Below are 16,284 nucleotides of genomic sequence, written 5' to 3'. Positions count from 1 at the left end.
CAGGTTCAGCTCTGTTTGAGCATGTGCAAGAGGGGACTAAACGCGTGCTTAAGCAGTACCCATCTGCGGAGGTGGTGGTTCTTGGAGACTTTAACGCTCACCACCAAGAGTGGTTGGGATCCAGAACCACTGACCTCCCGGGTCGGACTGCCTACGATTTCGCCTTGGCCTACGGCTTCTCCCAGCTGGTGACACAGCCCACCCGTGTCCCAGATATCGAGGGGCACGAGCCTTCTTTGTTGAACCTTCTGCTGACCACAGATCCGGCCGGATACAGTGTGGTGGTCGATGCTCCGCTTGGATCGTCTGATCACTGCCTTATTCGTGCTGCCGTACCACTCTCTCGTCCTGATTGTCGAACGACGACCAGGTATCGAAGAGTTTGGCGGTATATGTCAGCAGATTGGGATGGATTGCGTGAATTTTACGCATCCTACCCATGGGGGCGGTTCTGCTTTTCCTCTGCTGATCCTGACGTCTGTGCGGACCGTCTTAAAGACGTGGTGCTCCAGGGGATGGAATTGTTTATTCCCTCCTCTGAAGTGCCCGTTGGGGGTCGCAGCAGACCCTGGTATAACAATGCCAGCAGGGATGCTGCACACCTCAAGCGGTCCGCATACGTGGCATGGGATAATGCTAGGAGATGTCGGGATCCTAACATCTCAGGGGAAAGGCGGAAATATAACGCCGCTTCCAGGTCCTACAAGAAGGTAATTGCCAAGGCGAAGTCGGAGCACGTCGCTAGAGTTGGCGAGCGATTGAAGAGCTATCCCTCCGGGAGCCGTGCTTTTTGATCGCTCGCCAAAGCTGCAGAAGGAAACTTCTGCAGGTCTAGTCTCCCACCACTGCGCAAGTCCGATGATAGTCTGGCCCACAGCGCGAAAGAGAAGGCTGACCTTCTGGTGAAACTCTTCGCCTCGAACTCGACTGTGGACGACGGGGGTGCCACACCACCGAACATCCCCCGGTGTGATAGCTCCCTGCCGGATATCTGCTTCACACAGTGTGCAGTCAGGCGGGAGCTCCGACTCCTGGACGTCCATAAGTCGAGTGGGCCAGATGGCATCCCCGCAGTGGTTTTGAAAACGTGCGCCCCTGAGCTGACACCTGCGCTAACGCGTTTGTATCGCCTCTCTTATTGCACTAACAGGGTTCCGTCTTCATGGAAGACCGCCCACGTCCACCCTATCCCCAAGAAGGGTGACCGGTCGGACCGATCAAGCTACAGGCCTATCGCGATAACTTCCTTGCTTTCCAAGGTGATGGAGCGAATTATAAATACACAACTCCTGAAGTATCTTGAAGATCGCCAGCTGATCAGTGACCGACAGTACGGTTTCCGTCACGGTCGCTCAGCTGGCGATCTTCTTGTATACCTTACTCACAGGTGGGCTGAAGCCTTGGAGAGCAAGGGCGAGGCTCTTGCTGTGAGCCTTGATATCGCGAAGGCCTTCGACAGGGTCTGGCATAGGGCACTTCTATCGAAGTTACCATCTTACGGAATCCCCGAGGGTCTCGGCAAGTGGATCGCTAGCTTTTTGGATGGGCGGAGCATCACGGTCGTTGTAGACGGTGACTGTTCTGATACCATGACCATTAACGCTGGCGTTCCACAAGGTTCGGTGCTCTCCCCCACGCTTTTCATCCTGTATATCAATGACATGCTGTCTATTGATGGCATGCATTGCTTTGCAGATGATAGCACGGGGGATGCGCGATATATCTGCCATCAGAGTCTCTCTCGGAGCGTGGTGCAAGAGAGACGATCAAAACTTGTGTCTGAAGTGGAGAACTCTCTGGGGCGAGTCTCCGAATGGGGTGAATTGAACTTGGTTCAATTCACCCCACCCGATAAAGACACAAGTTTGCGCGTTCACTGCGAAGAAGGACCCCTTTGTCATGGCGCCGCAATTCCAAGGAGTATCCCTGCAACCTTCCGAGAGTATCGGGATACTTGGGGTCGACATTTCGAGCGATGTCCAGTTTCGGAGTCATTTGGAAGGCAAAGCCAAGTTGGCGTCCAAAATGCTGGGAGTCCTCAACAGAGCGAAGCGGTACTTCACGCCTGGACAAAGACTTTTGCTTTATAAAGCACAAGTCCGGCCTCGCATGGAGTACTGCTCCCATCTCTGGGCCGGGGCTCCCAAATACCAGCTTCTTCCATTTGACTCCATACAGAGGAGGGCCGTTCGGATTGTCGATAATCCCATTCTCTCGGATCGTTTGGAGCCTCTGGGTTTGCGGAGGGACTTCGGTTCCCTCTGTATTTTGTACCGTATGTTCCATGGGGAGTGCTCTGAGGAATTGTTCGAGATGATACCAGCATCTCGTTTTTACCATCGCACCGCCCGCCACCGGAGTAGAGTTCATCCATACTACCTGGAGCCACTACGGTCATCCACAGTGCGTTTCCAGAGATCTTTTTTGCCACGTACCATCCGGCTATGGAATGAGCTCCCCTCCACGGTGTTTCCCGAGCGCTATGACATGTCCTTCTTCAAACGAGGCTTATGGAGAGTATTAAGCGGTAGGCAGCGGCTTGGCTCTGCCCCTGGCATTGCTGAAGTCCATGGGCGACGGTAACCACTCACCATCAGGTGGGCCGTATGCCCGTATGTCTACAAAGGCAATAAAAAAAATAAATTAAAAAAAACCAGAATCAGCGTGAGTCGAGGATAGCCGGCCTTCCATCACCCGGATGCTCTTGCGTAAAACGCGTGCAGAGCAGCTTGCACGTCGTCTTCTTAGGCCCCCCTCGCCGGTCCCCAGACCGACATGTGAGGGGGACCCGAAACACTTAGAGGGCCAGGGCTTGGGCAAGATCCGCCTCCCTTGCCCTCGCTCGACGGCGGCGGGATTGTGCGTCTCTCACGCGCCCCGCCGCCTCCTTCTGCGAGATGGTGCACTCGCAGAAGTCGAGCATCGCCTTCCACGACTCGTCGTCGCCGAGCATCGATGCCACGACACTCGGCAACGACAAGTCGTTTCCTGTTTTTGCGACGAGGACACGGCGCCACCCCTCCCATACGGGGCAGGCAACGAGCGTGTGCTCCGCCGTGTCCAAGTCGCAACCACAATGGTGGCACTCTGCCGTCGGCTCGGCTCCGATCCGGTGCAGGAACTCACCGAAGCAACCATGCCCAGTGAGCACCTGCGTGAGCCGGAAAGTGAGGCGTCCTCTGTCACGATTCACCCAATCCACAAGGACAACGAGCGTGTGCTCCGCCGTGTCCAAGTCGCAACCACAATGGTGGCACTCTGCCGTCGGCTCGGCTCCGATCCGGTGCAGGAACTCACCGAAGCAACCATGCCCAGTGAGTACCTGCGTGAGCCGGAAAGTGAGGCGTCCTCTGTCACGATTCACCCAATCCACAAGGACCGTGCGAATCGCCTCGACGGTCCTACGACCGGCCGAAGGATCAGCCAGCCGTCTGGACCATGACTCCAGCACGGACCGCCGAGATTGGGCCCTCCGCGCTCTGACCACACTGGGGCTGGGACGCGCCACGCCCCGGGCACGAAGGTCAGCCCGCCACTGATAGTCAGCAGCGAGCGCCTCCGCTTCCAGAATCCAAGGCGGCGTCCCAGCCAGTACACACGCCGCCTCAAAGGAGATGGTGCGATAACCACGGATGACCCTGACCGCGATGGTGCGTTGCGGCCGTTGCAGCAGCTTCGCCACCTCCGCGGCCAGGGACTGGCCCCACACAGGTGCTCCGTATAGGGCCATTGATCGCACCACCACCGACGGCGCGTTACCTGGTCAGGCCCCCCGACGTTGGGCAGAAGCCGGCTTAACGCGCCGGCCACCCCCAACAAACGAGGGACCAGGTTCTGAAAGTGAGCACGGAAGGTCCAACGACTGTCCAGGATGAGGCCGAGGTACTTCAACTGCACCCCGAACCCGATACGGACGCCTCCAACCACGATATGGGCATCGACAGGTGGCACTCTCCGGGGCCTGTAGAACCACATGGCCTCGGATTTACTGAGCGCCACATCGAGGCCCAATCTCCTGATTTTGCCGACGACATGCACCACCCCAGCGGTAGCAAGACGGGCAGACTCAGCAAAACTCCCCCCCCGGGCCACGACTAACGTGTCGTCTGCGTAACAGATTACGCTCAGGCCCGGGAGGAGGGCACCCCTTAGCACCCAGTCATACCCGATATTCCACAAAAGAGGGCCGAGCACCGACCCCTGTGGAACACCGCGCGCGACCGGGAACCGGTGCAGGATCCCACCGTGTCCGGTACACGTGACCGATCTGTCCTCTAAGTAGGAACCCACCAGCCGGCGGAGGTAGGGAGGCACTCCATGTCGTTCCAGCGCCCCCCCTATCACGGACCAGGGCAGGTTGTTAAACGCATTGGCGATGTCGAGCGACACCGCCAAAGCCACCCCACCCCTGGAGACGGCCTCCTCCGAGAGGGCCCGCACGCGAAGGATCGCGTCTACTGTTGAGCGGCCCTCTCGGAAGCCATACTGCTCCGCCGACAGATCGGGTCCCACCCTGACCAGATGCTGAATGATGCGGGCCGCCAGAATGCGTTCCAGCAGCTTGCCCACCTCATCCAGCAACACGATGGGACGGTACCCAGCGGCAGTATCCGCCCGGCGCCCTTCCTTTCTCAACAGCACGAGTCTGCCCGTCCTCCACGATGAAGGAAACCGTCCTGACTCGAGGCAGGAGTTGTAAAGCCTCAAGAGTCGGTCCAGGGTACCAAGAGCCAAGGCCCAAACACGGCCATGGATGCCATCCGGGCCGGGTGCAGTGTCTTTCGCGCACATTTTGCGCACGGCCACACGGAGCTCCGCCCCCGTTATGTGGGGCACCTCAGCGTCCCTGCTGAGGTGCCCCACCGTCGTATTCCGGCGGCGCGTCCATAGCGGGAGCGACAAATCCTTCCCGGTCCTGCGGGAACAGCGCCGAGACGATGTCCCGCAGCTGCTGAGGCTGGAGACGCTCCGTGATCGGGGGGGCCCATGGGCGCATTTTATTGCGCACCATATGATAGGGCCGCCCCCACGGATCCTCATCCAGCGTCTCCAAGAGACACTCCATGTGTTGGTTCTTGGCTCTTCGGATGGCCAGCTGCAATGCCCTCTGCGCGACGCGAAATGCGCCGTGCAGCCGGGCCTCTACCGCCGCGAACGCAACCGGATCGTTGCGCCACGGCAGGCGGCGGCGGCGATGCCTGGCGCACTCGCGCCTCGCCCGAACGCACTCCACGCGGAGTTGCGCAATTTCGGGCGACCACCAGTACGCCTGGCGATTAGGAAGTCGAGGGCCGATCCGGGGCATCGACGCATCACAGATGCGACGCATCGTGTCCCGAAACCACCCTGCCTCTCCCTCGACCTCAACCGGGTGTGGACGCATGGGCGCCCACGCCGCCACCGTAGAGGCTTCCATCAGGAGCTCCTTATTCAGGCACTTCAGTGCCCACTTGGGGAATAACCGGGACGCACCACGGGGGTGGTCCCCGTGGACGTCCGCGACTGCGGAGCGGGCGGAGAGATCAAACCGAATATATCGGTGATCTGACAGTGTCTCCGCCCCCTCCAAAACTCTCCAGTCGCGGATACGGCGTGCGATGGCCGGGCTTGCGAACGTAACGTCCACAATAGACTCGCCCTGCCACCGCACGCACGTCGCAACCGAACCTCTATTCAACAAACAGAGGCCGGCCGCGTTCGCCCACCTCTCCAGTAGCCTACCACGAGCGTCCGAGCGGGGGGAGCCCCATGCGACAGACTTCGCATTGAGGTCCCCCGCGAGAATCACTGGGCGGGGAGCAAGGCGGCGAGCAATCGCCCCGATCCCGCCCAGGAAATGCCCGAACTCGACAGTAGGCCTGTTCGGAGAGAAGTACGCCCCGATCACGACGGTCCCTTCCAACTGCACCGCGACGAACCCTTGGCCCCTGGTCACCATCGCCAGGGGGGGGATCGCCGCGTCTCTTCTTATGACTATGGCCGCCAGGCCGTCATCGTCCCCGAACCAGCAATCATTTGCCGGGGGAACGAAGTACGGCTCGGCGACCACAGCCACATCTATGGACCACTCCGCCATGCTCTGAGACAGCATGTCCTGAGCTCTGGCGGAGTGATTCAGGTTTCCTTGGAGGAAACGATAGATGTGGTCCATTACTGTTGAACCACATCCATCGCTCCCTCCCCTTCACCGCTGCCCCCGCCCTCCGGCACCGGCGCCGCAGCGGGGATTACAACGTTGGCCAGTGCTCCTCTGGCCAACTTTCTCTTCTGCCGGCGGTTTGCCTTGCGACGCCGGTTGCTTTCGGTATTATTACCGGACGGGAAGCACGCTTTGCCTCCTGCCCGATGGTTTGCCCTGCGCCCGGCTGCAGCGCACAGAGCGCAGTGCGGGGCGGCCGTGCAGGACGCCGCTTTATGACCCGGTTGGCCGCATCGGAAGCAGAGACCACTGCGGTCAACCGAGCTGGTGCACCTGGCGAGGCCGTGTCCAGTGCTAAAGCACCGCAGGCATCTCCAGGCCCGCGGTTCTTGAAGACGCACGTGGGCCGCTATCCAGCCCACTCGCAGTCTCCCTGGATCCCCCGTCGATCTTCCCGGTGGAGGAGTGGCCAAGAAGGTAGCCGCCTCAACCGGGCAGCGCGCCCACGCCGACCTGGCCCCGGAGTACCCTGAGCGGAGTTCACCCACGGTCACACTCTCTGGAGCACATCCACCCTGGGCGGCTATCGCGGCTGCCACCTCCTCTTTGGTGGCGCAGTCGTCCAGGCCGGTGATCCTAATCTCGGCCATCCTCACCGGCCTGTGCACGCGCACCTCTTCCTCTGGCAGCGCCACGCGGAGCGTCGCCACTAGTTTTTCTGCGATGCCAGAGCTGTCGGCACCGGGACACTCCAGCAGCTTCGCCCCATTGGCAGTCTGCCGGAAACGGAGGCCTTCTTCTGCCCCGATTTCTTTCAAATTTACAGCCGCGCGCGCCCGGGCCATCACATTATTATAGGTAACGCCCTTTTCGGCTGCGGCCGGCAGCAATGTCACTACAACGGCAGCCGACCGCGCTGCACGCGGCTTCTTCTTCTTGCTTTTCTTCTTGCCAGCGGCCGGTGCTCGACCCTCGCGGAGAGCAGCCACGGCCGCTAGCGCTGTTTTACGGGCTGCAGCGGTCGGCGCTCGACCCCCCCGGGGAGCTGCCAGAGCCGCTGTCTGTCGCCATGCCTGGGTGCCCCGCCTCACCACTTCCGTCCAGCCCTCGTCCATGCTTGATGGGGGAGGAGGAAGGGGACGAGGCTGTGGTTGGGACGTCTCGTCCCCGCTAGCTAGAGACGCAACCGACGTCGACATCGACTCCACCGATGTCGCCGGTGACATGGCACCCCTCCTCCTTACTGGTGCCCGCTGGGGTGCGGGCATCGTGTCTTTCGACGCGGCAGGCCCCGAAATCACCGGAGCCACGTCCTCGATGGCCATGGTCTTTTCCGGCACCTCAGTGCTGGAGGATGACGCACCGCCGTCGTCGGAAGTTACTACGGGAGTCTTCCTTCGGCCCCTCTTTTTCCCCGCCGATGGTTTGGTGGGGATGATCGCACCCGAATCACTGGCGAGCGCAGAGCGCATCGAGCCGGCGATCAGGGAGCGCGTCGGTTCGACGGGAATTCCGCTGCCCGTCGCACAGCCTCCTTCATCCTGGCAATTTTTGCCCCCCCCCAGAGTACGTGGGGCAGCGTGCTTCCACCGAGGTGGAAGCACGGAGGGATTCTCCGCCCGACTCGCGGGCGGTACCCTCCTGGGGTACTAACTTTTCACAATTGGCCATTGTCATGTAGGTGTTCCTTTTTTATTAACCAGGGGTTTGGTCCTCTAGGATCTACGACACCCTCGGGACTGGAAGCCCTCCAGCCATACATCCCATCGCCGGGTGTCGAGCTTGAGATTGGGTCATTTTTGAAGAGGTTTACATCCTCGCGGCTCCGACCAGTAAAGGTAGGAGCCCCCGTTCCCCATCACTGGGGTTTACGGTTTGGCCGACGGTGGCCGAAGCCTGTCCGCCGCCCAAAACGCGGTGTGGAGCCACGCCGGCAAGCCGGTACCTCCCATATCTGGAAGGCTTTCCCCTGTAGCCGAAGCCGGGGACATGGCAACCCGCAGCCGGAAGACACAAAAGTGCCGCCAGCTCATCAGGCTCCCGAGAGCCAACCCCTCATCCCCTGAATGCCTCCCTTTGCCAGTGCAAAGGGCGTGGGGAGAGAGCCCCTCGCTCTCTCTCAAGGCAGCACCCGTTGAATACGGAGGCAGCCAAGGAGAGCTGGGTGCAGTTCTCTTGGTCGCGGCGTCCCACACAGATTCCTCTGCACGCGATTTTAGGGACGCACGCTTAAGCCCCACCGCCACGACAAGGCGGAACTACATTCGGTGGGGAAAATTAAATGATAAAGGCAACGATTAAGAATGAATTAATCTTATTTAATCTAAAACGTCCAATCGTGTGCTGTCCGAGTGCTGGCGTCGTGTAGTGTAGTGTCGTTATGGTAATTGATTCCGTTAATGAGGTTGTAAACAATCGGTTGTAAAAAATCGGTCGCTAACAGGCGCAGTCGCCATCATTTTTTTCAATTTATTTGAGCAGGTCTTTTATTAATTGGACAAACCGGTCCATAGTCTATCTGAGGGCGATACTGTACCATATTGACATCATAAAGTGAACCTCTCTGCCCATCTTGAGGTTGAAGTCCAGATAATGGCTGTCCTAATTTATTAAGCAAGGATCTGCATTTACTTCGCCGCAGAAATACGTACAATGTGGTAGTCGTTACTCATCCATCTACGGGTTGTATCTACGTGTTAAATACGGAACGGAATATAATTTACAACAATGCCTAAAAACTACACATTTAAGTACTCCACCGACACACTTAAGCTCGAAATCCTCAAAATTAACAGCATCTCGGGCGCACCATGACCAATAGATGATAAAAATGTTATGTGATTTTCTACTTTGTGGAAAGTTCACAGCGACTTGGTTCTGCCCCTGGTATTGTTGATGTTTATTAGCGTAATCATCTTCTGCCTACATGGGCAAAAATAAAAAAATCGTTTTCAAATACACTTGGACAGCTGTTGCCCTGTCATTAACAAAGGCAATATATTGCGAACTGTGCGGTGGGGTTCGGGGTAATATTATGTCATTCAATTGAAGTCCTTGCGCAAAAAGCGTAAGTAATAACTGTTAGTTAATAACTTCGATTTCATATGATGTGTTCCAGTTCGATCTAGCCTGCGAGGAGTGGAAGAGGACTTTGGTCGGAACCATCCACAGCGCTGGTGTTTTCATGGCGCTACCTATCACAGCATTCATTTCGGACAAGTAAGTTTATTTTTTAAAAGAACGTAATTTGCCTTGCTCGGTGGCATTTACCATCAGTGGTAGATAGAGGGTGCACACTAAGCGCGAGGGGGACTGTGATCCACCCCGCCAGATCCCGGCCGTTACTCTATGAAAGAAGAAACGAACGTCGTTTCCTAATTCTATGGATATTGTTTGGAATTTGTTTACACAGCTCAGCTTTGAAAGGTTCTTAACGCGATTCATTTTAGCACGTCATATTTCATGATCAGGGTTAAATTAAAATATGTAATATTGAAATAGACTGGGTAGTATGAGTATCCCAAATCAATATCCCTATAGAGTTTTTAGATAATTTTTTTTGGATTTGGACATGAGACATGAGATCAAAATCTTAATTGAATTGTATAACAGTTGTCACATCCTTCAAACCAGAATGTACGACTGCTTTGCGGCAGACATAGGCAGGCCCGTCATGACTTACGCGAGTGTGGTGTTCGCTCACGCGGCCCGCACATACATAGACACCCTTCAATCTCTACAATCCCGCTTTTGCAGGTTAGCCGTCGGAGCTCCGTGGTTCGTGAAGAACTTTGACCTACACGACGACCTGGGCCTCGAATCTATACAGAAATACATGAAGTCAGCGTCGGAACGGTACTTCGATAAGGCTATGCGTCATGATAATCGCCTTATCGTAGCCGCCGCTGACTACTCCCCGAATCCTGATCATGCAGGAGCCAGTCACCGTCGTCGCCCTAGATACGTCCTTACGGATCCATCAGATCCAATAACCTTTGCACTAGACGCCTTCAGCTCTAGGAGCAGGCTTAGGGACCTCGGTAACCGTACTCGTCGAACTCGACAAAGAGTTCGCCGTGCAACCTAACCCATGAATCAGCTCGCTGAGTTTCTCGCCGGATCTTCTCAGCGGGTCGCGATTCCGATCCGGTAGTAGATTAATTCGCGAAGCAGCTACTCTTGAGTTGTTAGGTCTCCTTCGGAGGCGCTCGGGTAGCTGTTAGCAAATCCCACCCCTCCTGGCTGTGCCTTTGCTCGCCCACCTGTCCTGGTGAAACTGGAAAGGCCTCCGGGCCACCAGTAATCCTTCAATCATAAAAAAAAAAACATAGGCAGGATGATTGTTCTGTTGGTTTTTTTTTTTTTTCTACCTAAGCTGGTAGCCTAGAGACAGCGGAACCTTAACTAGTAGGTGAGCTCACGAGGCTCAAACCTGACGAAGTTGCTAACACGAACCCTAGCAAGAGCAGTGCTTCGCAGAATCTACCACAGGATCGGAAACGCGACCCACTGAGAAGATCCGGCAAGAAACTCAGTGGTCTGTGTCTGAGTGTTAATTTGGTCGTCGAACCGGTCGCAAGCCACGGGTTCGACAAGAACGGTGACCAGTGCTTGAAGTACCTAGAAACACCGTTAGTGGATCGGGAGGATCCGAAATGACGTGTTTTGGGCGACGTCGACTGCTTTCCATTCTTTCCGCAGGATCGGGAATGTAGTTACCGGCGGCCATGATGAGTGGGTTCTCGTGTCGTGCCGCTTTATCGAAGTGGTGCATCGACGCCGACTGCATATACTTACTGGTGGACTCTAAGTCCAGGTCGTCATGGAGGTCGTCAGGAAGACGAACCACGGGGCTCCGACGGCTATCTTGCAAAAACGGGATTGAATAATTTGAAATGATTTTAGGTGAGTGCGGGCCGCGTGAGCGAACACTACACTTGCATAGGTCATGACGGGGCGTATGCAAGTTTTGTAGAGTGTCACCTTATTTCTAAGGGACATTTTACTTCGCCTGCATATGATCGGGTAGAGACATCCTAGAATGAAGGCTGCACGGTCGCGTACCGTCTTTATAAGGGGGGCGGAATGTCATCCTTCTGTCGAGGGTGACGCCTAAATATTTGACCTTCGGGACCCACGGTATGGGCTGGTAGTACATCGTGATTGGGCGAATGGCGGAGGCGGAGGTGTTGACGCGCCTAGTCGGGAGAGGGATGCTCAACGTGGTGTTCGGAGGGCGACCCCTTTTGAAGAGCACCGCTGTGCTTTTCGTGGGGTTGATGTCGATGCGCCACTTTCGGAACCACTGTCCCATGGTGGTAGCTGCGGTCAACATCGTTATCAGTTGGGCTGGTAACATTTTTAGCGCGCGGTTGCGGATGCCGTCGGAGCCGGGTGCCTTCCTAGGTTGGAGGTTGTGGATCGCGTCTCTAACTTCGTCAGTGGTAATGGGGGGTAACGCGTCCGAGTGCAGCAGGGAAGCTCTGCGCTCGACCTCCCTGTCGACTAACTCAGTGTGTTCGGGGTCCGCGTATTGAGTGCTGGTGGTGCACTGCTCATACAGTGCATCGGCCAGCAACTCTGCCTTGTCATCGTCATCGTAAGCCGGTGGTTGGCCTGAGGGGCGTACTAGAGGCGGCATAGTGACGACAGTTTCGGACTTGAGGGTCCTAGCTAGTCGCCAGTATCCTTGGTGAGTGGGCGCGAGTTCTACTAAGTGACTATCCCAATTTTCATTTCGGGCGTCGCTTAGGCGGGATTTAACCTCCCGCTGTAGACGACGCATCCGAGTCCGGTTTGAATCCGTGGGATATCGATCGTAGGCCCGGATTGCCGCGTTCCTGACTCTTAAGAGATCCCTAAGCTCGGGGGAAAGTCTGATGCGGCGGAAGCAGTCCTCCACATCGACTTGTTTTGAAGACTTTATGATCGCGGTCGAGACGTGATCAGTGAAGATGTTTATGGATTCGACTGTGTCATCGGGGGATGGAGTTGAATCCGGGCCGCAGGGGAGGATTGGTGGAGCGGCATCAGCTAAGCACGTGGTCCTGTGGGGACATTCAACATGTCAATCAAATGCAAATGCTGGTTGGCGATCATAGTAAGCAGGTATAACATCCAGAGAATGCTGTTCCGTATTTTTCGGTGAATCACTTATTCGCTTTTTACGACATCTACAAAAATATATGGGTGGTGCTACTATCATTCAATACCCTTTTGAAATCAAGCTTCGTCTATAAAAGCTGTTTATTTTTGTATAACAGCTATGGAAGACGTACGGCCCTCATCATGACCGCAGTGGCAGGGGGAGTAGCAGGAGTCGCCAGAGCATTCTCCAACTCATACGTCCTCTACGTAGTGCTTGAGTTCGTGGAGGCCACTGTTGGAGCCGGAGCTTATAGTACTGGGTTCATTCTTGGTAAGAATGTCAGAATCTTCAAACAGACGTAAATTTATCGAACGTGTTATGTTACTTAAAATACCAGTAAATAATCCTGAAGAGTTACATCTAAATAGTTTTCAAACACGCAGATTCCAGCGCTTTCGGGTAGCCATAGTTGTGGATGCCCAGTTTCCAATAAGAACTATATGTATACTGTAGTTCTGGTTTGAAGGATAAAATTGAAGGGTACTCTGCTTTATTTTATTAGTAATATTAAAATAAACTGAATAGTTTCAAGAGGAACCTATTTAGCGTTCAGGAAAAGTGAAAAACCTAGACACACTAGTCAATGAGTGTGCTTTTTTATTTTGGTACAGCTGGCCCACACTCAACCCTAATTTTATCTACCCAGAATTTAATTTAACAGAGAAAAGCTTAGGACCGCCAATTATAATTTACTGTGGTCTTTTGCAATTTCAGCTCTGGAAATGGTGGGAGTAAACCGTAGAGTTCTCGGTGGGAATATCATATCAAGCACTTTCGCACTAGGGCAAGTGGTGGTGGCCCTTACAGCGTGGGCGGTCCCGTACTGGCGTACTTTGACCTTGATCATCTACGCTCCATCAATACTATTCATCCTATACATCTTTGTCATAGAAGAGAGTGTCAGATGGCTGATAAGTAAAGGAAGGAAGAAGGAAGCTGCCAAAATCATTTTCAAAGCCGCAGCAATTAACAATAAGAAGTTGTCGCCAGAAACTATCAAAATACTTAATGATGAAAGCGTTGTAGAGGAGGAAACTAAATCCCCAGTTAAAGAACTACCGAAAAAATCCCTAGCAGTGCAGGTTTTGAGGTCTAAAACTATAATGACCCGGCTTTGTGTTTGTTGTTTTTGGTGGATAACGCTTACCTTCGTATACTACGGGCTGTCGATCAACTCCGTGTCTTTGGCTGGGAACAGCTACGTCAATTACATTTTGACTTCACTAGTGGAGATCCCCGGATACTGTCTCAGTGTGCTGACGATGGACAGGTTCGGGAGGAAAGCCTCGATCATGACTGCCTTTATTGTGTGTGGCCTGTCGCTCGTTGGATTGCCGTTTGTACCCGAGAGTGAGTGTGCACATTAATCCTTTTTGTGCTCTGTGTTGGGGTCTTAACATATATGCATTTAAATGTAGGTACGTACATATATACATAACTGTGCATATTAGTGTATGGTTCCCACAGTATATATTACAGCTCAGGGGATCCTAGTTTGGGATGAAATAGCCTGTGTGATTTGCCTCCTATTTATTTATTTAGTAAAATTCAGCTCCGGTACGGGTTTTGTTTAGTATCTTCTAGTCTAGAGTATTTCAAAATACAAGTTTTTTTCCAGTCTGTATTCTTAATTGCTAGTTTTAGTCTATCATCTTGATTGAGCACTCGAACTAATCACCGATTAGTTAAACCGTTTCTAAGGTACTTTTATTTATAAACAAGGTCTTTGCAAAAAAAAAGAAAAAATATTTAGAATACAAAAAACCCTGAGTAATATTGATAATGATGCCTTTGACTGTTTACAGACATCATTTGGCTCCAAACGACGCTCAACATGATCGGAAAGCTGTGCATCAGTATGGCGTTCAGCAGTATATATATATACACATCAGAGCTGTTCCCCACTGAAGCGAGACACACTCTCCTCGGCACCTGCTCCATGATTGGACGGATAGGGTCCTTAGTTGCGCCGCAGACTCCTTTACTGGTTAGTGCTTGATTCAACCTAATTTTATTTTAGAATTGTTAGCCATTAATAAGACTGCGATAATTACTGGTGGTAGGACCTCTTGTGAGTCCGCATGGGTAGGTACCACCGCCCTGCCTATTTCTGCCGTGAAGCAGCAATGCGTTTCGGTTCGAAGGGCGGGTTAGCCGTTGTAATTATACTTGAGATCTTAGAGCTTATATCTCAAGGTGGGCGGCGCATTTACGTTGTAGATGTCTATGGGCTCCAGTAACCACTTAACGCTAGGTGGGCTGTGAGCTCGTCCAACCATATAAGCAATAAAAAAAAAAAACACATGATGATGGTAGTCTATTTTCCTTTAGTTACTTTGCGTATGTCCGCAAGTTAGACGTTACTTCATGTGCTGTGTTACCTGTTGACAAGGTCTTAAAGCTTTGCATGTCATTGTAGATGGGCCACGCAACGATCTTAAAATATATTCATGTTAATGTGGCAAGTTATTAATATTGCATCAAGGTGATGCGTATATTTATAAGTGGTTGTCTCTAAATGTTCCTATGACCAGTTGATAATAAGTTTATTATGAGGTTATTTGCTTTCTTAGCTTAGTTTGTTTTTAGATTGACACAAATTTCCTGCCATTTTCTAAGTGCTATTCCGGAAAGCCATTATATCCATTTGTAGGTTGAACTGCGTGGTGGTTTATGGCTACCCTTCAATCGAAAACCCTTCTAAGAAAAATATCCTTATGATCATTCAGTCTTCGAAGTAGGAACTAATTTAAATAAATTTCAGATGACATACATGGAGTCTCTTCCGTACCTGATTTTCGGCATAATGGCGTGTACATCTGGTCTACTGATGCTTCTAACACCAGAAACCCTGAGGGTAAAGCTGCCAGACACCATAGAACAGGCAGAGAACATCAGCAAAAAGCCACAGAATGGAACTCTTAATGGTGTCGTAACCTCAACTTGAGTCTTCGAAACCTTAGAAATTCCGAGTTGGGGCGTGCCATTCTTCTAACTAAACTCGCAAGATCGCTCCGACAAATTTGCACTATTCGGTGTAACTTGCGGTCGTGATAGAAGAGAGCGATGAAGGCGGCCAACTAGACTCGGTGCGGTGCGCGCGGACAGCTTTAGCAGAATTGCACGCCTCATTTTATTAAAATAGATTTAAAGCTTTGTTTATTAGTATATTATATTTAATTTGTATTTAAGTATTGTTCTTATGTACCGATATGAAATGTCAGTTAGCCTGCCTGTTCGACAGATGAGTTTACCACAATAGTCCGCGCATCTTAGCTGTTGCTAAAGGCTTGGAGTATAAATGGGATGATCGTACTAGTATCTGATACGCATACGCATACTAATAGTACGCATAGTATTAGTTGTAATACAGTTACCCGGCAATGTATTAAATAAACAGTGGAAAAGCATTGAGCTCGTGACTTGCGCATCTGTGATAGTCAAATATTTAATTTTATCGTAATAAAATATTAATTTGTAAAACAAATTGCCCGTCTTAGCATTTCAAGTATCGATAGTATTCATATAATATTTTTAATTTTTATATCAGTAAACAATGTGCAGGAGTAATGTTTGTTTCACTTTAATAGCGGCCCAGCATCATTACATTTAGTAAAACTTAAAACTCGACCTGAGCATAATTGGTCGAGGTTGGAGAGAGCGTTATTGTAGCGAGTGTACATCATCTGTAAGATGCTGTCTGATCACAAAATGAACAAAATGTAGGATGGTTGATGACGTATACCCGCGTGACGTAGTGACAATAAGTGGACTGGAGAAGGTCAGCTAGAGAGTATTAACTAACGACAGGGACTGAACAGAATTACAAAATTTATCCTTGTTTCGGAAAACATCAATCAGTTACACATTATTTCTTTTTGAATTTGTAGTCGTTTAAGAAGTAAAGCGCCTTCAATTATTATTAATTTAAGTTTCAGAATAAACAAGATCAACACGTTTGCGCTGAAAAAAATTATCAAATATGATTTTCAACTTG

General features: G+C 52.4%; 1 protein-coding gene across 2 annotated transcripts in view; it reads left to right on the top strand.

Moving 5' to 3' along the window:
* The window catches only part of LOC114240550 (organic cation transporter protein), a 46,425-nt gene extending 30,571 nt beyond the window's left edge, over positions 1-15,854 (top strand). For both annotated transcript variants that reach the window (XM_089737719.1, XM_089737718.1), the window contains exons 3-7: positions 9,258-9,358; positions 12,403-12,557; positions 13,002-13,637; positions 14,093-14,274; positions 15,052-15,854. In XM_089737719.1, coding sequence (XP_089593845.1) covers positions 9,258-9,358; positions 12,403-12,557; positions 13,002-13,637; positions 14,093-14,274; positions 15,052-15,234 — 1,257 coding nt within the window. In that variant the 3' untranslated portion in view covers positions 15,235-15,854. The remainder of the gene's footprint in view (positions 1-9,257; positions 9,359-12,402; positions 12,558-13,001; positions 13,638-14,092; positions 14,275-15,051) is intronic.
* The last annotated feature ends 430 nt before the right edge of the window (positions 15,855-16,284 follow it).

This window comes from Bombyx mandarina, chromosome 23, assembly GCF_030267445.1.
Source record: "Bombyx mandarina strain Sakado chromosome 23, ASM3026744v2".
NCBI classification, from domain to species: Eukaryota; Metazoa; Arthropoda; class Insecta; order Lepidoptera; family Bombycidae; genus Bombyx; species Bombyx mandarina.
This window is presented reverse-complemented; position numbering and strand designations above follow the sequence as displayed.